The sequence below is a fragment of the Mesocricetus auratus genome, unplaced genomic scaffold, assembly GCF_017639785.1.
Source record: "Mesocricetus auratus isolate SY011 unplaced genomic scaffold, BCM_Maur_2.0 Super-Scaffold_15014, whole genome shotgun sequence".
Classification (NCBI taxonomy): domain Eukaryota; kingdom Metazoa; phylum Chordata; class Mammalia; order Rodentia; family Cricetidae; genus Mesocricetus; species Mesocricetus auratus.
This window is the reverse complement of record NW_024429186.1, coordinates 36,251,971-36,279,251: the sequence shown is the minus strand read 5'-3', so window position 1 is coordinate 36,279,251 and position 27,281 is coordinate 36,251,971. Positions and strand designations below refer to the sequence as shown.

General features: G+C 42.8%; 1 protein-coding gene across 2 annotated transcripts in view; it reads left to right on the top strand.

The window, feature by feature from the left end:
• The window catches only part of Slc39a9 (solute carrier family 39 member 9), a 38,772-nt gene that overhangs the window by 4,329 nt on the left and 7,162 nt on the right, over positions 1 to 27,281 (top strand). For both annotated transcript variants that reach the window (XM_040742825.1, XM_040742824.1), the window contains exons 2-5: positions 18,335 to 18,443; positions 22,483 to 22,689; positions 24,102 to 24,170; positions 26,391 to 26,476. In XM_040742825.1, the coding sequence (XP_040598759.1) occupies positions 18,335 to 18,443; positions 22,483 to 22,689; positions 24,102 to 24,170; positions 26,391 to 26,476 (471 nt within the window). The remainder of the gene's footprint in view (positions 1 to 18,334; positions 18,444 to 22,482; positions 22,690 to 24,101; positions 24,171 to 26,390; positions 26,477 to 27,281) is intronic.

Sequence of the window (27,281 nt, the reverse complement as noted above, 5' to 3'; positions counted from 1 at the left end):
AAGTGGGGGAAAAAAGTCGTATCAATACAATCCCATGGGTTAAATTATTCCTTCAATTGTAACAATTGTATTGTTATAAAAGTTTCTGAAGACTTTCAGTTTTGGGACTTTTTTTGTGTGTGAGGGCAGCTTTAGTTTTCATCTGTTGAGAGTCCATAGTAGGCAAATGATGATTGTAGAGCACAGTGCGGCTAACTCACCATCTCAGAGGGATGAGACACTAGGTTTCTTGGTATCATCAGGACAGGGGTGTAATCCCAGCACCCAGAGATTGAGTCAGGAAGATCACAAATTTGAGGTCCAGTCTCTGCTGCATAGGGAGTTTCTAGCAAGCCTGAGCTACTTAGAGACACCTGCTTCAAAAACCAAACCAGCAAGGAAGAGCATACATAGGTTATTTGACAACATATGGTCAGCCCTGAAGACATACATACAAACAAGCTTATACAGACTGAGCAAGTTATATTCGGGAATAATGTGTATTTATGTATGTATATATATATATATAATATATATAAGTATACATATATATAAAACTGAAAAAAGACATGAATTTGAAGAAAGCAAGGAGGAGTATATGGAAGGATTTGGAGGGAAGAAAGGAAAAGAGGAAGAAATGTAATTATAATCTCAAAATCAACAATAGCAATCCAAATCAGTGTCATTGCTTGAGCCAGGAGTTCAACACTCAGATCTCATCTGCGCCAGTCTTATAGGCTGTAGTGAATAAGCATAACCTATGTCTAGAATGTGGTGAGGACATTTGAAATGTGCAGGAGGGTTTTCAATTCTGCCTTTAAAACTTTTAAGATCTTCATCTGATTTATAATTGGGGAAGGTGTGCAGCAACTTTATTTATGATATTCAAGTGAGTAGGGCTCTGTAAGCTCCTTGCCTTCTTCTGGGGGTCTGGGATGGAAATTGTGAGGGGATATGCCCAGTGTTGGGAGCTGATAGGAACAGGGACTCCTCAGCATCTGAGGGCCTCTTCCTCTCATGCTCTTGCTGGGGTGTGCAGTCCAGAGCTGATGGGGTATGTCCATCTGAATGCTGAGAATATATGCTTCTCTTATTGGTTGATGAGTAAGATGTTTCGGCAAATGTAACCAGGCAGGAAATATAGGCAGGGCTACCAGACTAGGAGAATACTTGTAAGAGGAAGGCAGAGAGTGAGTCTCTAAAGAGATGCCATGTAACTGCAGAGCGAGAAAGGGGCCTGGTCATCACTGTTAAGCCAAGACTACGTGGAGATACACAGATTAATAGAAATGGGTTAATAATTAAGAGAGAGCTAGCCAATAAGAAGCCTGAGCTATTGGCCAAATAGTTAATAATTAATATAAGCCTCTGTGTGTTTATTTGGGACTGAATGGCTGCAGGACTGGGTGGGACAGAAACCTCTGTCCACACAGAGCTTCTCACTCCTTGGAGACCATGAGGTTAACCATCCTGTTGCTGTAGCCACATTCATTGTCATACTGGGAAATGAACTTTACACAGTTGTCATTGAAAGCAACGCAGCCCAGCATCAAAGGTGGAAGAGTGAGTGTCAAGGTTAAAGTCGCAGGAGATAGCCTTAGTGTAGCTCAGGACATCCTTTAGTGGTCCCTCAGATGCCTGCTTCACTGCCTTCTCGGTGTCATCATACTTGGAAACTTTCTCCAGGTGGCATGTTGGCTCCACAACAGACATATTGAGGTAGGAACACGGAAGGCCATGCCACTGAGCGTCCTATTCAGCTCGGGATGACCGTGTCCATAGCTTTGGCAAGTGAATGTAGAGATGGTGTTCTGGGAAGCCTACAGCCATTACACCACAGCTTCCCAGAGGGGCCATCCACCGTCTTCTGGGTGGCAGCGATGTCATGGACTGTGGCCATGAGTCCCTCCACAGTGAAAAAGTTGACACAAATGGCCTTGGCCAGGGGGTGCTGCAGTTGGTGCTGCAGGAGGCACTGCTGACAATCTTTGAGTTGTCATCCCTTGGTTCACACTCATCACAAATATGGGGTCATCAGCAGAAGGGGTAGAAATGATGACTCTTTTGGCTCCACCCTTTAAGTGGGGCCCAGCCTTCTCAATGGTGGTGAAGACTCCACAACATACTCAGAACCAGTATCACCATATTTGATGTTGGCGGAGTCTCCCTCCCAGAAGATGGAAACTGTCTTCCCGTTGTGGCAAGTTTCCTGTTCTCAGCTTTGACTGTGACTTGAAACTTGCTGTGAGTGAAGTTCTACTGGAACATGTATGCCATGTGGTTGAGGTCCATGAAGGGGTCCTCGATGGCTACAATTTCCACTTTGCCAGAGGTGAAGGCAGCCAAATCTGTTCATGCCACCTTCACCATGTCTCAGGGATGAGGCTGGCACTGCACAAGAAGATACAGCTGTCTCTGGAACAGGGAGGAACCCGATTTACAATTTTAAAAATTTACTTTAATAGCATTTGTTAATTACACATGGCAGAGGGTTTCATTATGAAGTATTATGCATATGTATGTTTTTATCATATACACCCTCATTGCTCTTGCTTGCTCCCCTTCCTTTCCCACTCTCTCATGCTCGTATGACCCCGTGAGCTTCATTAGGCTTGCTTACAGGACCCTGGGTGGGGGTTAATAACAGGCACAGGCTCCTTACTTGTAGCTATACCACTGAAGAAATTTCTCCTCATCCTGAACTAGTCATTAACTACCCTTAGATAGACAGACAATAAGGGGCTGGGCTGTGACTTAATCAGCCCCCCCTTCCAGCTGCCATTACCTGCTTGTGTGTTCCACAGGAGGTGACCTTGGGGGTGGTTCATGAGCCCTTTTCCCTTTCATGACAGGATGTTGACAGCTGCATTGAGATCAGGAGTACAATGGTGATGTGATGTTCTGAAAGCAGCTTCTCCCTCACTCCATTCATTCCTATGCTCTTAAATTCTTTCTATCCTCTCTTCCAGTGTTCCTTGAAATTTGGAGAGGGTGATATAGAAGTCCCATTTATGGCAGGTCACTCAGCAGTTTCTTATCCTCAGCACTTTGAGTTAAGAGTCTCTCAGTTATTACTAGAAAGAAGCTTTTCTGACCAAAGCTAACAGCAGCACTAATCTATGGGTATAAATGTCATTATTTAGACAGCAATTTAATGGGCACATCACACCCATCTAGCAAAACAGTAGCAGTAACTTACCCACTAGTGTTTATGACATACCCGTCATGTAGATTTGCCCTCCTGTGGAGACGATCTCAGCTCAGATCAGGGTTACTCCCCTTACTGACTTGTCCCTATTGCACCAGTGGGCACTTCTTGCCTGGCTGATTGGTGGTGTAGGATTAACAGCTAAGTGAGACGGGGAGTGATGATTCTCCTCCAGGAGCCTGCGTGGCATCCTCTGGCACTATGTGCTCTAGCTAACAGCAAAGAAGCATCCAGCTCAGTTCCAGCTTGATTTATTGTTCCTGCAACCACAGTATATATGTTGTCTTTAGCACCAGGGTCTTATCTAGTTCTGGTGGGCAACCAACAGTCATGCCAAATGCTTATGTTGTTTGAGGGTCCTCAGAGGTCTCCTTGACCAACCACTGGTAGAGGTGGCCCACCTGCCTTAGGGTTCCTACTGTTGTGCTGAAACACCGTGATCAAAGAAAGCACTGGAGGAGGAAAGGGTTTATTTGACTTACACTTAATATCACGTTCATCACCAAAGGAAATCAGGGCAGGAACTCACACAGGGCTTGCTTACTGGCTTGCTCAACCTGCTTTCTTATAGAACCCAGGGCCACCTGTCCAGAGGTTGGCACCACCCACAAGGGGCTGGGCTCTCCCACATCAATCACTAATTAAGAAAATTCCCTACAGGCTTGCCTACAGTCCAATCTTATGCAAACATTTTCTCAGATGAGGCTCCTTTCTGAAAACTAGCTTGCATCAAGTTAACTTAAAACTAGCCAGCACACCACCCTTGGTAGTGGAATTTTCATTTAATAACTTACAGTTTTTGGAAGAAACTTATCTGTCTTTATAGGGTACTTCCATTTTCTTTCTTTTCTTTCTTCCTTCCTTCCTTTCTTTCCTTCTTTCTCATTCTCTGTCTCTCTCTTTCTTCCTTTCTTTCTCTCTTCCCCTCTTTCTTACTAGCTTGCATTAATTAGGTTTCCTAAGACTTTTTCATATACCCTTAATTTTAGTTGACCCTCCCTCTGTACTTCCTCCTCCCCCTCCACCCCTCTCCTCCCCTCCCCTCCCCTCCCCTTCCCTTCCCTTCCCTTCCCTCCCCTCCCCTTCCCTTTCCTCCCCTCTCAACAACAGCAACTTATTAGGTCTCTTTTTGTAGCCCTGGCTATCCTGGCACTCACTATGTAGATCAGGCTGACCTCAAACTCATAGATTCCCTTCAAGCTGACCTCAAACTCATAGATGCCCTTCTGCCTCCTGAGTGGGATTAAAGGCATTCGCCACTTCTCCCAGCCTGATTGATAATCTTTACTTTTTATTTGGAAACAAATTTCTCCCCCTCCCCCACCTCCCAGACAAGGGTTTCCTTGCTTAGTCTTGGCTATCCTGTAACTAGCTCTGTAGATCTGGCTAGCCTTGAACTCACAGAAATCCTCCTGCCTCTGTCTCTGAGTACTGGGGTTTAAGGCATTTGCCACCACTGCCCAGCTGAGAACAAATGTCTATTAATGAGGGAGCTAGCTTCCCACTCATCTCCTTCACAATCGCAGAAACTTTTCAGTATTTGTTTGTACTGCAGAGGTCTTGTGATGGTTGGCCTTAATAGTCATGGGTAATATTTCCCTTAGAGAGACCAGGCTTTGTCCTACAGCCTCCCCACTTTGGGGCAGTCTTCTTGGCATTTAACTGTCTTTTTCTTCCTTTATTTAAATAATAGTTTAAGCTTTGTTTTGTCCTTCTACATTTTGAAGTTTTCTTTGTGTTTTATTATAAGTGATTCATTCATAATAGGTATCTCTGGGTGTTTTGACTTAATCACTAAATAAAAGGCTATGTGTTTGAAGAACAAGTTTGTTCAGTTTGCATTTTCTCTGGCAATCGGTCCCGTTTGTGGTGGGTGTGACCAAGTAGCATTTCTAGGACTTTTTGCTTTGTCTGGTATCTTACTCTTTTATTCCCTTGTGAGAATGCAATCGTTTGTGTCTCTTTTGAATTTCATTTCTGAGTTCTAAGACTTTAAATTTTACCTCAGTAAATTTATTTATCCTTTATGTGGAAAGCAGCCAGTAACATGTCTTTCCTCAGTTCTGAACTACAGACTATTGTTTTGTAATACTCTATGGCTCATAAAACTAAGTTTGAATGAGACAAAGTTAGAATATAATCAGATTCAATATTTTTATGACAGTTTTATTTCCTCTAAGATGTTATATGTATATGCATAATTAAAATTTACTTGCATGATAAAAATAGTCTTCATTTTACCAAACTGTGAGCCATATCCCCAACCCCATAATTGAAAAATTTAGAGATGAGGCTTTTTTTAAATGATGAGACTTAATATCTACCATGACTCAGTTTGAAATTCCAGGTTACAAAAAATAGTGCTGAGTGTGGTACTTAGACTCTATGGTGGAATTTCAGAACCCTTAGCAAGGTATAATAATCCTGTCATCCCAGGTGAGATGGGTGATGGGTTGTCAAAGGCAGATTTGAGTGCAAAGCCATTCAGATCTATATAGCAGGAGCATTCTTTCAATGAGAGAGAGAGAGAGGGAGAGGGAGAGGGAGACTCAAGCCTTTAGTCTCAGCTCATGGACAGAGGCATGTGGAGTTTTGAGTTCAAGCTTGGCCTAGTCTACACAGTGAGTTACAGTCAAGCCAGGGCTACATATTAGGACACTTATTTTAATAAAACAAATAAAGAGGAAAAAAAAGAATAGCTTCTCAATTACCCTTGAATACTAGTATTTGATTTCTAACTTCCTGAGCCAGAATTAGAATTAGTTGGGTTATTGGGTTAGAAATTCTTCTGTCTCAATTATATGAGATTTGGAGTGACAGGGTCTAGATGATTATGCCAATCATGGGAAGTTTCTCCTTGCTGCCCTCATTCTAGGTATTTATAATCTAACTAATCCTGGGCTCTCCATCTAGCTGTACACTCAACCTTATTTCTTTATGCATTTGATAGGCAAATGGGAGAATATTAGCTAAAAGCAAAAAAACCTGTTAAACAACAAAACAAGTTTTACCAACAGGCAGTTTAGCATGATGATTAAGAGTATAAACTCTGGGACTAGACTTCAACGGTGTAAGCCACTGCTCTGCCATTTACTGACTATATGAGGCTAGGTACATTAGCTTTTAGGCCTGTTTCCCAAACTGTTCAGTGGGGATAATAGAAGTACCTACCTCATAGGATTGTTGGCAGGGTTAACTGAGCTGACATATGCAAAAGGATTAGAGTATAATGTGCATGGTTTACTAAGTACTTGACAACTGCTAGTTACACAGTGATGGAAGAAGAATATCGGTGCTAACTTTCCTGTCCAGAACTCGGCCATCCCGGAACTTAGTTAGTGCAAAGAACTAGCAAGTGTGCCATTAGTCATTTTGTTTGTTCTCTCTTGCCCTTGGTTCTCACATAGCTCCTGCTTTTTCTAGTAAACTAGCATGCCAGTTATCAGTTGAGTGCCTTTTGTTCTAAGTTCAGTCTTCACCATCCTCTCTGCAAACATGTGTGCCCTCTAAATATGTCTTTTGCCAGCTGGCAGGTTGTTAGCTCCTTGTCCGTAGAGGATACTGCAGAGAAATTATAAGAGGGAGGTATTACCTTTTGGTTCTGACATGCTTGCTCAGCAGGCTCCTAGGCTGTTCTCTGGCACTGATTTCTGTAGGAGACCAGCCTCTCCATACAGTGAGCTCTGGCAGGGCCTGTAGCATGCCTGGAGTCTTAGCCCCTCTGGGCATATTTCTCTGTGCCTAGCTCCTACTCTGCAGTTGGATGTTCAGCCTAGGCTCTTGGGACATACACAGCTGCTCGCGCCCTCAACAGGCATCAGTTTCCATTGGCACCCCTCCTGGGTGGTTTTATAGGATAGTCTCCAGTGAGAAACCCATGAACAGCTTTTCCCAGTGCCCTGGAGTGCTTGTTTCCAGCAAGTTCTACCAGTATAGTTACTCAGAAACCTCTGCTATTCATTGGACCCTAGCCATGCCCTCTTCCGCATTGTTTGGGCCTCAGTCTTCTTATTTTATTTATTTTTGAGACATTCTTATCTCTGTCCTTAGGTGGCAGCCACTCCTTGTATTTGCTACTTGTATTTTCTTTAGAGTTGTTTCTAACTCTCCAGTTCCCCATTGCTTTAGTCCCCTGTTAAAGTTATTCTTTATGTTCAAGTGACTTTATGGTTTCTCTTTCCTGGTTGATCTCTGACTGATTCAGCTAGGTAATTGTATGGAAAATCAAGCAACACCAAGAGCTGAGCAGTCACTCCGGTCATGAGATCCAGCAGTTTAAGTGGGTAGGACAAAGCTGGAGGTGGAAACAAGAGCATCACTTGAGCCTAGACATTGAGGGTCAGCTGGAGCAGCATAGCAATCTTCCCTGTCTTAAACAAAGAAATAGATGAGAAAGTTCAGTGTCCTAATACATGGCAGCTGACCTTTACTGTCTGCCCAGAGTCATTAGGGAGTAATGAGGGAGAGCTGTGATGAACAGAAAACCACCTGTTATTTGATACATAGCTGTCTGATACTGCCAAAGCTTTGTTTTTCCAGAACTGGAAATCTGAGTTTTTGTATGAAATCTTCCAAATGTCACTTTGAGACTTAAAATTTACACATTATCATGCCATGTGTGGTGGCACACGCCTTTAATCCCAGCACTTGGGAGGCAGAGGCAGCCAGATCTCTGTGAGTTCGAGACCAGCCTGATCTACAAGAGCTAGTTCCAGGAAAGGCTCCAAAGCTACACAGAGAAACCCTGTCTGGAAAACACACACACACACACACACACACACACACACACACACACACACACACACACACACACACACACACATTTTCAACCCACATTAGAGTTGTGAGAGCCTCTTGAGGGGTCTGCTGGTTTTCTCAGCTGTCTACAGATGACAGTGACCAGTTGAAGTAAATGCACATGACAGAGTGTAGGAGACTGAAAAGCATTTCAGCTAGTTATAAGACCTCAAAATGCAGTGTTTAAAAGCACTCAGTAAAGGAGCAGACCTCCTTTTAAGAAATGTATTCAGGGGCTCGTGAGACAGTGCAGGAGTTAGCATGTGTTCTTGCAGATATTTGCTTTCCAGCACCACAGGATGGTTCACAACCATCCCTAACTCCATTCTGGGATGTTATGCCTTCTTCTGGCCCCCATGGGTACCAGGCATGTACATGATGCACATACAAGAGCTAGTTCCAGGACAGCCTCCAAAGCCACAGAGAAACCCTGTCTCAAAAAATCAAAAAAATTTTTTTTATCCTCTTGGGAGGCAGAGGCAGGTGGATCTTTGTGAGTTCCAGACCAGCCTGGTCTACAGAGCAAGTTCAGGACAGGCTCAAAAACTACATAGAGAAACCCTGTCTCAAAAACACCAAAAAAAAAAAAAAAGTTTATGCATGTGGGTGTTTTGTCTGCATGCATGTCTAAGAGACTGTCTGATACTCTTGGAACTGGAGTTCCAGACATTTGTGAGCTGCCATGTGGGTGCTGGGAATAAACCTGGGTCCTCTGGGTTAAGAGTCAGTTCTCTTACTGCTCAGCCATCTCTCCTGCTTCCAGTCCTTTTTTTTTTTTTTTTTTTTTTTGGAAAGTGTAAAGGGAAGCCTTTTCCTTGAGAGAAGCCTTCCCACCAGCCTGGTTCTAGAGCCGCATCAGCCCCAAATAAACACACAGGAGGCTATATTAATTATGAAGCTGTTGGTCTTGCTTGTTTCTTAAGTAATTACCCCATAATTGCTAATCTTCTTACCAGAGAAGTTTCCGGGCTTCCTACTCCATGGCGTTACATCTTGACTCCCTGTGTTTCTCCTACCCAGAGTCCTCCTGGACTCCTAGGCCCACCTATCTTGGTTCCCTATTGGCCAACAGTGCTTTATTGACATAGACACAGGACTTCCCACATCAGGAAAGATCTGTTTATAGTCAATTACAGATAGTTTGTGGGAAATTTAATATAATGTGTAGAGGGGAAAGAAAATAATGCTTACCTACACCATTTTAAATCCATTTTCTACTGTTTGCATTTTTAACATGGTGATGTATGCATAATTTTACATTTTCCCTTTTGTTTGGGAAATATTTCGTTTCCACTTTCCTCTATTGTTCAAATTTAATAGAGGCATTTTCAAGTGTCTTTCATTTTATTTACATTTAATCATTTTAATTATTGTGTATTCATTTGTTTTTGACATAAGATTGAGTTCATTTTTTAGTGTCTAAAACTGATCCTATTTCATATTTTAAGGATGGCATAATGGAGCTAGGGGTAATGGCCTGGCTCACCCCTTTGGAGGCAGATGCAGGTGGATGTCTGTGAGTTGGAGACCAGCTTGGTCTACACAGTGAGTTCTAAGACAGAAGGGCTACATAATAGAGAGGCCCTGCCTTCAAAAAAAAGGGGGAGGAGGGTAGAATGATGGGTCAAGGGGCATAAATGTCCCTAAGAAAGTTCTCAATTTTTTAAGAACAAATTTGCCAACAAATGCAAATGAAACTTTATTTTCACATTACTATTGTTCATTTTTTAAAACCTTTAATAGAGAAAATAATTTTTATTATTTTAGTCTGTTCAGTGGATTCTTTATATATTACTGCACATTTATTACCAGTATTTTCCCCAACTTCTGTACTAGTGGGTTTCTGCTTTTGTTTTTATGGTCACCTGAAAGAGTCTACACAGGATTTGTATTTATGTTTAGTTCTCTTTTTTGTTTTGTGTTTCGAGACTGGGTTTCTCTGTGTAGCCCTGGCTGTCCTGGAATGCTCTGAAGGCCAGACTGGCCTTGAACTCAAAGCTTCCAAGGATATGCCACTGCCCACTGGCATCTTCAGAAAGAAAAACAGATTAGTCTTATCTTCCAAGATTGGAGGAAGTGTCGTTAATAAAGTGTATGCATATTATTACTTCCTTTATGTTAAATGAATTAAAAAAGGGAGGTCTAGATGCCCCTGGCCACTGTTCATTTAAGCTGCAGCTGGGAACATTTCCCGGTTGTTAGAAGTTTTCTCTGCGTGCACCAGATGATGCAGAAGATAAGCACTGTCGGCGTCTCTGTGCAGTGTGCTAACATCCTGTTGCTATGCAGCATTGCAGCAGCATTTTGCTTACAGAGGAGGACACAGGAAGGTTCACACAGCTGCCCCGTAGAGCCCAGTAGCTTTGGGGTGCCTGTGTCAGATAGAACTTCAACAAAATTCAGATCTGAGTTACTAAGTAATACTTAATGTCAATCATGGAGTGGCTAAATTAATAGTAAAATATCTCCTTGAAGTGGCCTTGTTTGCAAGAGTGGAGAAAAGCTTTGTTGTTTGAACAAGGATTCTTTCATATCCTCTATGTCTTCAGTGCTTGGATGAATCTGTCTTGCTCTAACAGATTGACCTCTCTTTTTTAGGACATTGTTGATGCTTTGATTACTAAATTGGGCTCGGACACAAGAACAGAGACAGGAATTTTCAGTTATCAAAAGCTTTAAAAGTGTTCATTTGTACTTGGTTGAACAGAATAATTTGTTGACTGTTTAAAGAGCAGGAAAAGAAAAGCTATTTAATTTTCTTGCTGTCTACCAAGAAAATTAAACAGACTTCAAAGCTTTGCACTGATAGCTAATGGCATTGATGCAAGCTGCTGTTTTAATTAATACAGCTGGCTGATTCTTCAGCCCAGTCAGCTACAACTGTGAAGTTCTAAAATGAGGTAACAAAAACAGTAGCACAGCGGAGTTCATGCCTCTCTCGAGAAAATAGTTCATTGCTCTGACAGAAGCTGTTGCTTTGGGGAGCTCTCTTCCCATCTTGAAAAACGTGGAATTTGTAGTTCTTCATTTAAATTTCTCTTTTAGTGATTTACCACAGGCAGAGGCTAGAGGCTGCCAGCACTTTGTTAACCCTGATAAACGTGTAATTTGAGATTGAATCCCTTGTTGTAAAGTTATATGAGAGAAAACAGCCATATAGACATTTGTGAGCCATTATTCCTAGGCTTGAAATAAATCAGATTGACTCTAAAATGATTCTGGTGGTATGCTGGCTAGTCTTATGTCAATTTGACACAAGCTAGAGTCTCCAGAGAGGAGGGAGCTTCAACTGAGAAAATGTCTCCATGAGATTGGACTGTAGGGAAGCCTGTAGGGCATTTCTTTAATTAATGATTGGTATGGGAGGACCCAGCCCCTTGTGGGTGGTACCATCTCTGAACAGGTGGCCCTGAGTTCTATAAGGAAGTGAGTTTAGCAAGCCAGTAAGCAACACCCCTTCATGGCCTCAGTATCTGCTCCTGACTCCAGGTTCCTGTCCTGACGTCCTATGATGATGAACAGTGATGGGGAAGTGTAAACCAAAGAAACCCTCTCCTCCTCAAGTTGCTTTGTCATGGTGTGTCATCACAGCAGTAGTAACCCTAAGACAGGTAGTTAAGGAATTTTGTTTTCTAATAAAAAACGGACAGCGCAGCTCGTGGCAGTGGTGCTTATGTCATTTGACTAGTCCTTTTCACCAGAGTGTTACCTCTGTAATGCTGGTCACCAACAGAATGCTCATGGAGACTGCCAAGCTGGTAAATTTGCTGAAGGATAATCTTTTCTTTCTCTTGCTGAAGATTGAAACAAGGTTTTTTGCTCCTTGGGGGGAAAAACCCAGTTATGATTGAAGATATTTGCATTAGTGAGACAAGTGGTGTGTTGCTTCATGTTTACTGTGATGCGATCGTGTATGATCCTTTCTTAAGTATAACCCTTGACCAAGACAATTTACAGAAGGAAGGGTTTATTTGGGTTTATAGTTCCAGAGAGCTGAGTCCATCACTATAGCAGGAAGGCCTGGCACCAGGAAGGTGTGATGTCTGGAGCAGCAAGCTGAGAGAGCAAACTGGGAATGACATATGGCGTTGAAACCTCAAAGCCTATCCCCAGTGACATGCTTCCCCCATCAAGGCCACACTGAGTCTATCCAAATAGTGAACCGACTGGGGGCGAAATATTAAAACATCTAAGTTTTTTTTTTTTTTTTTTTGAGACAGGGTTTCTCTGCATCGACCAGGCTGGCCTTGAACTCACAGAGCTCTGCCTTCCTCTGCCTCCCAAGTGATGGAATTAAAGGTGTGATTACCAAGCCCAGCTCTAAGAATTCTTGACATGGTTACGCATGTAAGGAATATGTCAGGACTGTTCCCAACTCAGCTGTCTAAAGGGGCTCCATTACATTCCTGAGGTAAAGCCAACAAAGTGACAGTGCCCAGTTCTCTAGTGTCTTGTTTTCAACAAAAGAGTAGTAGGTGGGTGTAGTCATGATCCCAGCATTCAGGAGGCAGAGGTTGTGAGTTCCCAGCTAGCCTGGTCTACATAGTGAGTTCTGGGATAGCCAGAGCTACATAGTGAGACCCTGTCTTGTGGGAGTGGGGGCCATGGGGAAGACACTGAACTTTGTGAAGCACTGACTCTTTCCTATTCTCTATTGTGTAATGTACCTTTCCAAGCTATCTTTAGACCTAATATGGCTCTTGTTTTCCTCAAGTTGGCAGGGGTTCCTGATGCAAAAGGCTGTGTGGCTACTGTCCTTGTGAGATGAGTTGCACAGGCTGGACTGTAAATGTGCTGCTGATGCTATCAATGAATGTTTGGACAGCTTAGCCCTCCCATCCCTCCCCACTGACTAGCTGTACATCATGGTCTCAGAGAAATCATTTCCATCTGTATACCAAGAGAGGATGCTTTCTTACATTGTTGTCCAGTCTTACACTCAAAGGTTTTCTTTGATAACTCTGATATCTGCCTCCTAAATCACAGCTCTCCTGCTTTAGTTGCCACAGCATGGGTTACAGACATACACCACCACATCTGGTTTCTGTGAGCCTCCTCGTCCTTTTTTTTTTCTTTGTGAGAATTTCAAGTATGAGCTACATTATGCTCCCTTTTCCCTTGAGCTCCTCCTATCTTCCACATGAACATTCTTTTGTAAATGTTATAAAAATTGTTTTATTCTATATGTATGGGTGTTCTGTCTGCACATATGTATGTCTGTGACCACATATGTGCCTGCTGCCTACAGAGGCTGGAAAATGGCATTAGATCTTCTTGGAACTGGGGTTACAGATGTTGTTGATTTGCCATATGGGTACTGGGAATCAAACCTGGGTCCTCTGGAGGAGCAACCAGTGTTCTTAACCAGTGAGCTGTCTCTCCAGCCCATGATCATTCTTGTACAAGTTTTTTTTTTTCCATTTCTCTTTGGTAACTTCCAAAAAAGGGAATGCTGGTTAAACTTGTTAAGACACTGCCTTCATTATATGGTCCCAGCAATAGATGAAGGTTTCAGTTACTTTATATCCTTGCTATTATTTAGTGCTGTGATTTTTTTCTAATTTTGGATTTTTAAAAATGGATATGAAAAGTCTCACATAAGTTTTTATTTGCATTTTCCTGGTAATTAAATTTTGAGTATTTTATGGGCTTTCTGGTCATTTATATCCTCTATGAAGTTTTACTGACTTTTTACCAAGCTGTTTGTCTCTGGGTATTGAGTTGTGATGTTCTTTGTGCCTGAAATACAAATCTTCTCTCAGTGACTTAAGTGGGTTCCCCAGAAAATCCACTCTGAGATTTGTGTGTAGAACTTCACTGGGGAGTGTCCTATAATAACATCTGTGAGAGAATAGCAACGTAAAGCAGGTGGAGAAGGTGAAGTGTCACTCATTTGCAGTAGAGACAGATGCTGGATCTGAAGCAGACTGAGGTAGGTAGTGTTGTCCCAGCACTCACTGCATTCATTCTTTTTTTTTTTTTTTTTTTTTTTTTTGGTTTTTACGAGACAGGGTTTCTCTGTATTATTTTGGAGGCTGTCGGTCCAGCCCGGCCTCGAACTCACAGAGATCCGCCTGCCTCTGCCTCCCGAGTGCTGGGATTAAAGGCGTGTGCGACTACTGCCCGGCCGTGCACTCACTGCATTCTAACAGTATTCATTTTCATGTGTGTGTGTGTCTGTGTGTGTGTGTGTCTGTGTCTGTGTACATCTGAGGAGGCCAGAAGATATTGGGGTCACCTGGAACTAAAGTTACAGGTGTATGTGAGCTGCCTAATGTGGCTGCTATAAACCTTGGTTGGGTACTCTTCAAGCATGACTCCGTCTCAAAAAATAAGGTGGAGGAGAAGACACTTGGTGTTGATCTGCTCTGCATGTACATCCATACATACACATGTGTACACACAAACACAAAGAAAATGGAGCAAAATCCACAGAACCATGTTAGTATTGATACCTAAATTTACTTTTTCATGTGTTTTTATAAATTATATATAATTATATACTGTATGCTCTTTATACCTTATGAAGCAAAATTTGTTATATTTAGCCTATGCTTATGTTTATGTATTGTGATTGTTAATCTCAGTTTTCAACTGAGGTTCAGAATGGTCCTGGAGATGGGCCTCTGGGAATGACACTGGTAGATTATCTTGATTAGGTTAATTGAGTTGGGGAGACCTGCCTACTGTAGGCCACCAATCTGAATTGTATAAAGAGAAAGTGAGCGGATCTCTCTACTTCCTGGTTGTAAATGTGATGTTAACTCTGCTTCGAGCTCCTGTTGCCTTAACTGCCCTGTCATGGTAGACTGTACTGTCAATTGTGAACAAAGATAAACTTTCTTTCCCTTGCTTATGTTGCTATTGTCCAGTATTTTATTGCATCAGTTGGAGAAGTAATTATAAATACTTTTTAATAAATACATCTATAAATACTTTTTCTCACAAATATGAGTTTATCAGTATACATTATCATCCTTTTATCATACCAATATGTCATGACTTTCTGAACTCATGACTAGACACTGATCTCAAAATTTTTGTGGCATAGGTACAGTGTTGCTGTCCTTTCTTGGATACTTAGTTTAAATTAAGTTTGAACTCTTCATAAGTATCTGTTCACTTTTGATTAATTCTTTCTTTGGGTGAATTTCTAGGAGTGAAGTTTGTAGATCAAAGATTTCACTTGATTTACGGGAAAGGAGATTTGGGTGGGAGGGTAGGGGCATGGGGGAGCCGGGGAGTGGAGAGAGCCTGAGCAAAAATTCACTTTTTAGTTTTGAGTGTGTGTGTATGCATGCGTGGAAGAATGTTGTATGTGTATCTGGTATATGTACATGTGTAAAGTTGCTGTATGCATCCATGTGTACATGTGGATGCTAGAGGAAGACACCAGGTGTCCTGCTCTGTCACTCTGCCTTATTCGTTTGAGACTGGGTCTCCTACTGAACCTGGAGTTAGGCTGGCTGCCAGCAAACCCGTGACCCTTCTCTACTTCCCCACAGCATTGGGGTTACAGGCAGGCACATAGCCAGGTCCAGTTTTTTACATAGTTGCTGGGATTTCAACCTGAACCAGAATACTTGCACAAGTTCTCTTACCCACTGAGTCATCAGCTCAAGAGTTTAAGCCTAAAACCTCAAATTGTGATACAAATAAGTTGTAGCAGTTCACACTCCTGTCAAGTTTAGAGAAATGCACCCATTGTCCTATTCATGAATAGTAAATGTTTCCCTACACCATTACCAACTTTCTTTTTTTGCTTCAAGGATTAAGGTCTCACTTCACTGGCTGATTCTTGTAATCCCAGCAGTTAGGAGACTGAGGTAGGATTTGTAGGGGAAAAGGACCAGCCAAAGAAACACACTTTGTCCCTGGAATCAGAGCCAGTGAAAGAAATACACCCTGGCCTTAAAACTAGAGCCAAAAGGCTAAAAAGGACTAGAGAAAGAAATACACTTTAGAGCCAAATCTGACCCTAACCCTGTGCAGAAAACTAACCAATCCTTGAGCAGGAGCTCTAGCCAATCTGAGCTCAGCACTAAAGTCTGACCAATCCCCACCCTGGAAGCCCTATATAAACCCTATGTCTGTTCAAGTTGTGGCTGTTGGTGCTACCTGGCTGCCCTCTGCCACTCTCCTAGATTCTTCCCTCCCAATAAACCCCTTGGGTGAGCTTTGGGTGAAGACTTTTTGAGGCAGAACAGAGGTGACCTTGGGGAGAGCAGAGCGAGCAGGGCTGTAACACTTGCTGGGGAAACCTTCCCCTGGCAGAGCTGAGTTGTTACACTCGGCTCTCCACTCTCCCGAAGCCCAGGAAACCTTCTCCTGCCTGAGCAAAACTGCTACACTGGGCAAACATCCCCAGCTGGAAGACCCTCTCCTGCTGGAGTAGAGCCAATACATGGGGGAAGCCTTTCCCTGAGGCAGGGCTGTAAACTGCCACACTTACTGCGGCCTGTGGTAGTCCTTGGCTCCCACGCTCCAGGATTCCTTTCCATCTGAGCTGTGTAACACTCAGTATTCTGTGACTCCCGAATGCCGGAATACCTGTCCTACCCGATCCGTCAAAATGCCTACAGGATTGCTGTAGGTTCAAAGACTGCTCAGGTTGGTAGTTTCTGATCAGGCCGGTGTAAGACCTTATTACTCCCTGAGGAAGCTAATGGCTAATGGGGGAGGAAGAAACATTCCCTTAAAAAAATGTGTTTTGCTTACATGTATATCTGTGCACCACATGTGTGCAGTGCCCACAGAGGCCAAAAGAAGGGGTCAGATGCCCCAGAACTGAAGTTACAGATAGCTGTGAGCTGCCATGTGGGTGCTGGGAATTGAACCCATATCCTCTGGAAGAGCAGCCAGTGCTCTTAATAGCTGAATCATCTCTCCAGCCAGAGGAGACATTTTCTTCGGTGGTGCAGCCACTGGTGAAGTGCTTATGCTTCTGTAAACAGACCCTCACCCATCTCCTGTAGCCTACCCTAGTGAAACTCACTGGATCATTAAAAAGAGAAAAAAGACTGGAAAGTGGCAGGGGAAAAGGAAAGGGACTAGTGAGAGTGACATGGGGAAGGGACATATGCTCAAAATACGTTAAATGCCATGGGCTGGAGCAATGACTCAGTGGTTCAATGCCGTAATGAGATCCATTACTTTATATGCACATTTTTAACTAGTGAAAATTAGTTTACAAAAATTATTTATAAAAACAAGCAAACGGAGTGGGGATGTGGTTCAGCAGATAGAGTGCTCACCTAGAATGCATGAAGCCCTCAGTTTGGCCCCCAGCACTGCATAAAACTAGATTCATTGTGTAGATCTCTCTCTTGCTTGTAATCTCAGCATTTAGGAGATAGAGGCAGGAGGAGCATAAACTCAAGGTCATGTTGTCTTAATCTAAATCTCAATCATTCAGTTTTACCACTAAAGACTCAGGAGCCAGATGCTAGGGTGAAAACCTGCTAGCACAGAGAGGCAGAGAAAGCACCTGGCTAGCCTTCCTCCTCTGCCAACATCCCAGAAAGAGCTTTCTCAAATAAAAACTCAGACTGAGTGTCCCTCTCTTCTCCTGTGCATCTCTGTGTCTGTCCTCCTGACCTCCTCTTACTCTCCATGGTTTTTTCCTGTCAACTGGTTGCTTGCTCTGCCTCCTAATTTATGATTGACTTTATTTAATCCAGTTTACAATATTCTAGCAGAAAGCTCTTAGATTAAAGGTGTGTGTTAGGGCTGAGCCACATCACAACTAGAAATGGGTTTTTCTAGTAAATAACACCATCTTGGTGTTCACGGTGTGGCCAAATATTCTGCAACAAGGTCATCCTTAACTTCATTGTCAAGTTTGATACCAGCCTGGGCTGCACAAAATCCTGCCTCTCAAGAAATAAAGAAGTCATGGTCCTGTTGTGTTACCTAGGTTGTTTGAGACTTCTGGGCCCAAGCAGTCCTCCTCCACCAGCCTCCTCAGAAGCCAGTATGCCCAGCCTCTCATCCTTTAACTAGTATTATTTATGAAGTCAACCATTTCCCAAGCTTACTGACCATTGTGGCTGTTGATTTCATGAATAGAAAATGTTCCCCATTCATCAGTCAGTCTTTCTGATATAGCAGTTCTCAACCTGTGGGTTGCAACCCCTGTAGGGGGTTGAGTGACTTTCATAGAGGTTGTCTAGGCCATAGGAAAATACAAATATTTCCATTATGATTCCTAATAGTACCAAAATTAGGGTTATGAAATAGCAACAAAAATAATTTTATGGTTGGGGGTCACTAAGGAAGTGCGTTAAAGGGTTGCAGCGTTAGGAAGGTTGAGAAGCACTGTTCTAATCATTTGTTATGTTGTTTTTCCAGGAACGGCTGAAGCTGGTGACTGTGTTGGGTGCTGGTCTCCTCTGTGGAACTGCACTGGCAGTTATTGTACCTGAAGGGGTGCATGCGCTCTATGAAGAGGTTCTGGAGGGTGAGAGAAAGACCTCATTAAGGACTGTTGGTAGAGCAATTAGTGGAATTTCTCCTGGATACAGTTCATGTTTGTCCTAGACAGGGCATTTAAGAGATACCTTTAGGCACCTTGAACGTTGAACACATCCTTAGCAGTTTTTTGAATGCCATAATTGACTACTTAATATTCATTTGCAATAATGAGCGATTTCAGCCTTTTTCAGTGTATCTGTTCTTATTTTGTGTGCATGTGAGTATGTGTTAATATGTGTACACGTGAGTATGGAAACCAGAGGTTGATGCTAGATCTCTCCTCTGTCTCTTGGAACCTTTTCTTCTTCTTACATGTATTTGTTATTTAGTACGGGTGGGCACACATACTATGTGCATGTGTAGAGGGCAGAGGGTGGCTTGTGGTTGTCAGTTCTCCTCTTCTACCATGTAAGTCCTGGAGATTGAATCAGGCTTTCTTGCAATCATCTCTGCCCACTCTGCCATCTCATCACATCTCAACCTCATTTCTTGAGACAAGGTCTCTGACTAAACCAGGAATTCACAGTTTGGCTAAACTGGGTGACCAAAGAGCTGCAGGGATCCTCCTACCTCTGCCTCCCCAGTGCCAGGAAAATAGTCACACAGCACCATGCCTGGCTTTTTACATGGGTACTGGAGATTTGAACTCAGAGAGTTGACACATTCCCATGTTGCCCATATTCTGGAAGACATTACTGAACTGTTATTTTTTTCTTTAAGTGTTTGGTAGAGTTTATTGGTGGGTTTACTATCTGGGCCTGGTATCTTCATGTCGGAAGGTCATTGCTGTGACCAAATTCCTGAGAAGAACCAGCTTGAGGGGAGAGAGATATTTTGGGTTACGGTTTAAGGGGATCATGTCCATCGTGTCAGGAAAAACCTGGCTGCAGGAGTGACTCAGAGCGATGGTGTCAGCAGTGTGGAATGACTGGTACATTGCATTGTCAATTAGGAAGTGGGGAGAGAGAGATTCAGGCGGAGGTATAACCCATAAGGCTTGTACCAGCAAGCCATTTCTTTCAGTAAGGACTCACCTCTTAAAGGCTCATAACCTCCCAAAATAGCACCAGGGCCAAGAACCAAGTCTTCAAACACATGAACCTGTAGGGAACAAACTTCCAACCATCACATCCTGCCCCTGCTCCTCATAAGTTCATGGTCATCTCATAGTATAAAAAATGTTCAATATGACTTCAAAAGTCCCCATAGTCTGCAGTTCTGAAACTGTTAAAAGACCAGTTTCCTCTGATACCCAAGGCAGTCTCTTAACTGTGAGCCCCTGCAGAATAAGAAACAAATTACTTCTCTCCTAGTTTACAGTGGCACAGATTAAACATTTGCAAGATATTATGAAACAGTGGTTCTCAACTTGGGTTAAACAGCCCTTTCATGGGGGTTGTATATCAGATACCCTGTGTATCAGATATTTACGTTATGGTTCGTAGCAGTAGCAAAATTGCAGTTATAAAGTGGAACAAAATAATTTTATGGATGGAGGGTCACAACATGCAGAACTAACTGTATTAAAGGGTCTCAGCATTAGGAAGGTGTCTTATTTAAGGTTTCAATTGCTGTGAAGAGACACCTTGCCCACGGCAACTTTTATAAAGGAAAACATTTAACTGTGGTGGCTCGCTTACAGTTCAGAGGTCACTCCTTTATCATCATGACAGGATGTGGTAGCATGCAGGCAGACATCGGGCTGGAGACACGGTGATATGCAGGCAACAGGAAGTAGATTGAGACACTGGGGATATCTTGTACAGGAGACCTCAAGGCCCCCTCCCACAGTGACACGCTGTCTCCAACAAGACCACACTGCCCAGTAGTGCCACTCCCTATGAGATTATGGAGCCAGTTCCATTCAGAACACCACAGAATGTTGAGAACCACTTTCCGTACTATGGAGAGATCAGATCAAAGCAAACTAGAAACCCAAGCACCGGAGACTGCCATTCAGTGTCCAATGACTGGGACTCTTGGTGGCATTTCCTGTGCTCCGGTGGATTTATGTAGCCCTGCTCCACAGCTCTGTCCTCTGTAGCTTTTGTGGCCTCTCTTGTGCAGGCTCCACTCAGTGCTGCAGCTTTTGACAGAAGATGGCTTGTGTTCCCAGTACCTGTGACACACTGTTGCAACTTAAGCTTTACCCTCATGGCTTCATGCACAGCCCACCCAGGGAATCGGATCTTGTTTCACACTGCTTTCCCTTAGAGGATTTCTGGAACCTTGCTTGGTACAAACCTTGATCAAATAAAATAAATATATATAAAAAAATTAGAGCCAGGCGGTGGTGCACGCCTTTAATCCCAGCACTCAGGAGGCAGAGGCAGGCGGATCTCTGTGAGTTCGAGGCCAGGCTGGACCGACAGCCTCCAAAGCCACAGAGAAACCCTGTCTCGTAAAAACAAAAACAAGCAAACAAAAAAATTAGAGCCAGTCATGGTCGTATGTATGTGTAACCCTCGTACTGGGAGGGGAGATACTGGAGGGTAGAGCATAGATGGGTAAGCTAATCCTGGGAGCTTGCTAGCCAGCCACTGTACCCAAGACAGCAAGCTCCAAGCTCAGTGAGAGACCCTGACTCCAAAAATAAGATGGTGGGCCAACAAAGTGGAAGGAAAGAACTCACTCAAGTTGTCCTCTGACCCCCTCAAGTGCATCATGGAACACATGCATTAATCCCCCCTCCGCCTACAAAAAATAAGTGGAGAAAATACAGTGGAAAGCCATAGAGGAAGATACCTGTTGTCTACCTCTGACCTCTTCATGCATACACACAGTTGAGCACATGCACACACATGCAAAGACTTTTGACCTTTGTTATGGGGGTAATCAGTAATTTTTTTTTTATTGGATTTAAGACCTACTGCAGGAGATGGAACCCATACTTGACACTGCTAGAGTACCCAAGAACCTGAGACTAGATAGGTCATGGGCCTAGGGGAAAGCTTACTATTATTCTGCCAAAGGATCATAGCAATAAAATGACTTGTAATGATATATTGCTATACCCATAGTGTTCAAACCAGACAAATCCAGCAGTGAGAAGGGGAAGTGGACACAGAGCCCCACCTCTGCTCCTAACCAAGAAGCTATTTGGAATTGAAACCTTCTGGGACAGGGACAATTTTAATTTTCTCCAGTGGAAACTGAGCATATCAACCACAATCCAAGATAGCCCCCATTCCCAGGAGTAGTTGACTAACCTAAAATAGTAGTTGACTTCATTTTCTTTTTCTTTTAGTCTGTTTTGATTGTTGGGTGTTTTGTTTTTGTTTGTCTTTGTTTTGTTTAGAGAGAAAGAATGTGAAGTTGGGTGAGTAGGTCAGAGGGGAGGACCTGGGAGGAGTTGCAGGAGTGAAAAGAATATAATCAAAATATATAAATTTTTTAAAAATAAAAGAACAGTTAGTCTTTAAGCATTTATGTTTGAAGCGTCAAGCATGTGACTATAAATTAGGAATACCCTTGGTTGGATGTTAGTGTCCCAACCACCTTGATGATCTAGTTAATTTAAATGAAAGGATATGTGTCTTCATTGGTGCGGACGAATGTGTGTGTGTTCACTAATAATTTTACAAAAGCTAAATATTTTCTATCCTGCTTGCTTTTTATTTGCAAAGTTTGTATCAACCTAGGTATAAAAGTGTGAATTTGACTACAGTTGCTTTCATTGCCACTGTCCTGCCTTCATCTGGTTTCAGCAGAGTGAAGCTTTCTGAGGAGTCTGGCAAGAGCTTCTCAGATGAAAGAGAAAGATGTAGGATTGGGGCCTTTGGAATGTGACAACACTCTTGCATGGTGATTTACTTCCATGTCCAGAAGTTTGAGTTGATAAGCATTCAGAAGGTCTACACGCCAAAAGCAGAAGGCATTTGGGAATGTTTTCATTACAGCCTTTTAACTTAAGGAGTTAAGGGTTGCCTCAACTTCAATATAGGAATTAGATGTCTTTGCAGTAAAGTAAGTAGCACTTAAAACACAAATGGAAGCTGTTACATTTTGTGGTTCGTTTGCTTCAGGAAAACACCACCAAGCCAGTGAAACCAAGCAGAATGTGATTGCATCAGACAAAGCAGCAGAAATACCAGTTGTCCATGAACACGAGCACAGCCACAGCCACAACCACACACAGCTGCATGCCTACATAGGCGTGTCCCTTGTACTGGGCTTCGTTTTCATGTTGTTAGTGGACCAGATTGGCAATTCCCATGTGCATTCCACTGATGGTGAGTAGCTCTCAGGCTTTCTGGGCTGTGCAGGCACTTTTCAGTGTGGAAATTTACAAACAACTGAATGATTCGCTCTACTTACTTAATGCCAAACTTGTTTTCCTCAGGTGTTGTGGGGCCTTTATTCCATTGGGGGAGCTAGTGAGTTGTGGCATGGCATAACTGTTTATTGTTATGTCAACACTGCTGGGTTTAAAGCAGTCGCATTTGGATGAGAGTCTAGGGTAGAAGTCCTTAATCTGTTTTGTGCTGTGGAACCCTTAGGTAATCTAAAGCCTGTAGCCCACTGACTGGAATGTCGGTCTTTATAAACTTAGTACATAGCACTAATAGAGAATTTGAGGCTATCTTCTTCTGCATACTGAATTCCAGACCAGCCAGGGGGTACACAGTAAAACACTATCTAAAAGCTAGCCAACCAACCAACCAAGCAAAAAAACTTGACAGTGAGTAAATTCTGATCTACTTATTAGATACAGGGAGGAAAGAAGTAAATAAGAAGTCCAAAGGTGCTTTGACCAGACGATTCAAGATGAGTGTCGCCAGCAGTCAGCTTTTGGTGTAGCAGGAAGCCATCAGTCCAGCCTCCTGTGCTAACTATAAACTGTATAGTTTATAAACTGTAACTGGACGAAATGTTTAAACTGCCATCTAAAGACAGCACATTCTGGGGAGAATAACATTTGGAACAGAGACACCTATCTTTACAGGGGTTGGTAATCAGCATCCTTGAGGGCAACCAAAATTGTGATAGGAACTCAATCTTCCCAAGTGTCATTACGTGTCTGTAGTCCTAGCACTTGGGAGGTGAGGTCAGGAGGATGAAGGCCCGCCTCTACTACATAGCAAGTTTGAAGCCAGCCTGGACTACTTCAGATATTGTCTCAGAAATCTCCCAGTGTTTCTGGGGCACAACTCAGAACAACCAGATTCCTAAAAAAAAGTTTTTTGGGTTTATCCACCAGAGAAGACTACTCAGACATGGGTTTAAGCCAATAGAAAGTCTTTATTAGCCAGAGAGTGACTACACTGGGTGTTCAGGACCCCAGTGTATCCAAGCCTTTCTCAGAGTGAGAAACCATGCCCTGGGTTGACACACCTCGGTTGGCAAAAACAGTTAGCTAGAATCAGAACTACGGAAGCCAAAAAGCAAGGTTAGTATGTTTAGAGACCTTCCCAGAGCTATGGGCTTTGATGGATTAGGATTTTGTTCTTGTTTTGACTGGTGTGGCTGCCTTTGCTGGGAAGCTGAGGCAGGGACATTTTGAGTTCAAGGCCAACCAGGGCGGCACAGGGAGGCTCCAGTTCTTAAGTAGCAATGATAATAATAACAAAGGGACCATCTCCAGAGAGATGTTTCTGTTGCTTTATGTCCTACTACTTAGTGATCCTTTCTCATTCTCATGTAGATCCAGAAACAGCAAGGCCTAGCAGTTCCAAAATCACTACCACACTGGGGCTGGTCGTCCACGCTGCAGGTAAGGTGGCATTGCCCTGAGCCGCTCCACACTAAATGCTCCTGGGAGGTTGCTGAACAAAGCCCTGTAGCTCGAGCACAAGCCCTGTTATGCCTGTGTCAAGTTTACAAGCTAAAAAACGATTTCTATATTTTTACTACCTAAACACAAATTATAAGGTGGGCATGGGAGCACACACCTGCAATCCAAGCACCCAGGAAGTGGAAGCAATAGGATCCAGGGTTCACGACCAACTTGAGCTACTTAGTGAGTTCAGGATTAACCTGAGCTGTACATCCAGACCCTGTTCAAAAGAGTCTGGGCTGTACTCAGTGGTAAAACATCTGTCTAGTGTGTGAAAGGCCTGTGTTCAATCCTCAGCACCACCAAACAGAAAGGGTGTTTCTTGTCATTGGAAAATTAAGGTATTTAAAGTAATAATGCTGTTTTGGAAGACAGCTGTACCCACATGTTTATATATAACCTGTGGCTTGTTTTGTATAGTAGTGACAGAATTGAGTAGTTACAAGAGGCCAGGTAACCTGCAAAGTTCAAATATTTCATGCTGTGCTTTAAGAAGTTTCTTGACCTCTGTTATAAGATCTATCTGGAAAAGAGCCTGGGCACTTGAACACCAAACAGCCCTGCTGCCCAGTGTCGACTGAGGTGGTAAGCAGAAGCCTCAGCACTGCTGGTGGGCCTTCCTTTAGCATCACAACCCAAACCTAGACCTGATGGTAGGGTTCTGTCAGAACCAAATAAAGGCATGTGAAAAGGAGCTCACTCCTAGCCTGTTCTTATTTCCTAACAAAATTCACCCATGTCATGCTCTAGAGGCGGTGGGACCTGGGAGAATGGAGTCAATAAATGTGGCAGACTAAAGTCTCATGCAATAGCCAGCTTTCTTCAGAGCCCCAGACAGTTTTACTCTGAGGGTTAAGAAGGGTCACATGGTGCTGAAGAGATGGCTCAATGGTTTAGAGCACATACTGCTCTTCTAGAGGACCTGAGTTCAATTCCCAGCACTCACATCAGGGAGCTTGCAACTACCTCTAACTCCAGCTCCGAGGGGGTCTGACACTGCTGGCTTGCATGAGCGCCTGTACACACTTACACATATGCAAAAGTTCTCATGAGGTAAGGCTGTGTACAATCATAAGGACAAGCCCCATATGACAAAAACATGTCCGTAGAGACAGATAAGGGATAAACATGTAATTGAATAGCAATAGCAAACAATAATGAGAAATCTGAAGTAAACTCACACCTATCTACTACACTTGGAAAGAGAATAAAATCTACACTCCAAGGACAGTTCCATGCTTTGAACAAACAGATCACAAGACTTGTCTTGCTTTCTTGGAGTTTTCTCACAAGCACTCAGAATTCTCCTCACACAACTCCAGCCCTAAACTGTGTTCTGACACACCCATTCAGCAAAAGTCCCTGTCTTGGCTAGTTTTATGTCAGCTTGACATAGCTAGAGTTATCTGAATGGAGGGAGCCTCAACTGAGAAAATGTCTCCATAAGAGCAGGCTATAGGGCATTTTCTTAATTAGTGATTGATGGGGGAGGGCCCAGACCATTATGAATGGTGCAGTCATTTGCTGGTGACCCTGGGTTCTGTAAGAAAGCAGACTGAGCAAGCCTTGGGGAGCAAGTCGGTAAGCAGCTCCTCTCATCTGCATAGCCCCTACATCAGCTCTTGCCTTCAGTTTCCTGCCCCGTTAGATTCCAGTGCTGACTAACTTTAATGATGAACAGTGAAATGGGATTGTAAGCTAAATAAACCCTTTCTCTTCAGGTTGCTTTGTCATGGTGTTTCATCACAGCAATAGTAACCCAAACTAAGACAGTCCCCATCATGTGTGTCATCTATGTTGAGGCCTCAAGTTTTGAAGACAGAGATGCTCCCTTTGAAATTCTTTAGCACTACTATTATTACAGTTGGACTCATCAATGGATGTTGGCATTTCATACTTTATTTAAACAATAAAAACAGCTAACATATGGATTACTCAGAGCCAGATGCTAAGATCTTTGCATATGTTCTTTCATTTTTAGCCCCTACAAACACCCAAAAATGCATGTTTGATTGAACCCATCTTAAAGATGAAGGTCACAGAGGTTGAGTAACTTCCCCAGAACCAAGTCCAGCTCTGCCTGGCTTTGGAATCCCTGCTCTCAGTCCTGTACTGCCGGCCTTCATAGCATCTTCTTTTCACTGTCTCCAAATTTAGCGGATGGTGTAGCTTTGGGAGCAGCAGCTTCTACTTCACAGACTAGTGTCCAGCTAATTGTGTTTGTGGCGATAATGCTACACAAGGTAAGCCAAGATTGGATATTGAACATATTCGTTATTAAAATTTGTCTTGGTCCTTGAAGCATTTCTAAAATGTGATTTTTTTTAGCTTCTAAAAATATATTTATATGTGTGTGTAATGGGCATTATATATATTTATATGTGTGTGTAATATCATTGTTAGCATGAGAAAGTCAGAGAGCAACTTAGTGAAGTCTGCTTCCTCCTTTTACCTTTACCTGGGTCCTGGGGTTTGAACTCTGGTCTCAAGGCTTTCACATCAAGCACCTTGACCCATAGAGGCATCTTGATGGCCTACCCCTTCTTTTTTAAAGTTTTTTAATTGCTATCCATTTAGGAGGATTAATATGTTTGTTCATAGTTTTTTTATTTTCTTAAAATCCTATTTGAAGGGCTTTATTTTTTTTTGTTTCATACACAAATGACTAAATTCTTACTGATTTCCATTTTTTTAAAGATTTGTTTTACTTTGTATTTTATGTATATGAGTGCTCTGTCTGCATATACTCCTGCATGCCAAAAGAGGGAACAGGATCCCATTGTCGTTGGTTTGAGCTACCATTTGGTTGCTGGGAATTGAACTCAGGACCTTTGGAAGGACAGCCAGTGCTCTTAACCACTGAGCCATCTCTCCAGCCCTCAATTTCTATTTTTTTGTAGAAATGTGTTCACATAGCTGACGAGATGGTTCAGTGAGTAAAAGTGCTTGCTAAGCAAGTTTGACAACCCAAGTTCTCAAAAGTTGTGCTCTGATCAACACACACACACACACAGACACACAATAATAATAAATAAATAAGAATTTAAA